At 37.8% G+C, this 1207-nt stretch overlaps 1 protein-coding gene across 3 annotated transcripts in view; it reads left to right on the forward strand.

Annotated features, from left to right (window-relative positions):
- Window positions 1–1207, forward strand: part of LOC101847026 (cadherin-23) — a 51268-nt gene that overhangs the window by 29862 nt on the left and 20199 nt on the right. For all 3 annotated transcript variants that reach the window (XM_005094362.3, XM_005094363.3, XM_035968757.1), the window contains 2 exons: window positions 35–180; window positions 1092–1173. In XM_005094362.3, coding sequence (XP_005094419.1) covers window positions 35–180; window positions 1092–1173 — 228 coding nt within the window. The remainder of the gene's footprint in view (window positions 1–34; window positions 181–1091; window positions 1174–1207) is intronic.

The raw sequence follows: 1207 nt of genomic DNA on the forward strand, positions 1-1207 counted from the left end.
ATTATTATTATTATAATTTTCTTCTCGTCCCCAGGGCCCACGTTTGAGATCGTTGACCCCAACATCGGGGCAGTGACGGTGAAAGAGGCGCTGGACTTTGAGAACACGACGTCCTACCTGGTGGAGGTGGTGGCCACAGATGGAGGGCTTGTGCCTCAGTCTAGCACAGTGCTGCTGCAGGTTGGTTCTGTCCCCGCGGTTTTATGCCCCCCAAAAAGTTGAAATTATGCAAACTATATATAAGCCCCCAAAATGTGAATTTATACGATTCTGTTAATTTTAACAAAGATTTCAAAGAATGGTAAAGGAAAATAATCAGAAATTATGCAGAAAATGATTAAATTTTACTAAATTATGCGGGGTTGCATAAAACCCCGTGGACAGATTGATTAACTCACTGAGAGAGCTCCCGACATTCTGGTTATTTCTTATCGCTTGACTTCGCGCCGTTTGGGGGTGTTTTGAAAAAAATGAGGGCGTTTAAAGTAATGGGGGTGTTTAAAGAAAAGAAGAAGACGTCTAAAGTTAAGAGGAAGACGTTTAAAGTTAAGAAGAAGTCTTTTAAAGTAAAGAAGAGGGTGTTTAAAGTAAAAAAAAGAAAAAGAAGGGAAGGTGTTTAAAGTAAAGAGGAAAGAAATGGTCATTTAAAGTAAAGAAAAAGTATTTAAAGTAAAGAAGAAAGTGATTTTAAAAAAGAAGGTGTTTCAAAGTAAACAGAAACGTATCTTCTCATAACATCTTTATTTACACAGATGTTTAATTCTGTTTCCTTTATCTGAAACTTTAACAACAAAAAGAGAACGAAAAAGCAGGCAGCACCAAACATACTACACAATAATATTCTGTGACATTGTTGTATTTAATTTTGTGCACGGAGATTTGAAAAATATCGCAACTGAACTTTAGATCTATTGCTGACAATAATACATTATTTTTCCATAAATACGTTTGGTGGGTTTTTTTAGTCACACCTTCCGGATTGAGCTTGGCGCGCAGGATTGATAAACCAACCTTTCAAAACGACCTAATTTGTGTCGATGGAGGTGAGAAATATTCCAAGCCTCAGCATTAGCCTCGTTTTGTTCCTACAGATCTCCATCACTCCCGTCAACGAGTTTGATCCTGTCTTTGAAGGAACCTTTGCGTTTGACGTCTTGGAGAATTCTATACCAGGTAAAAGTTTTCTCTCCACTCACCAAAAATTCCC

Source organism: Aplysia californica, unplaced genomic scaffold (genome assembly GCF_000002075.1).
Source record: "Aplysia californica isolate F4 #8 unplaced genomic scaffold, AplCal3.0 scaffold00080, whole genome shotgun sequence".
Taxonomy (NCBI): Eukaryota; Metazoa; Mollusca; class Gastropoda; order Aplysiida; family Aplysiidae; genus Aplysia; species Aplysia californica.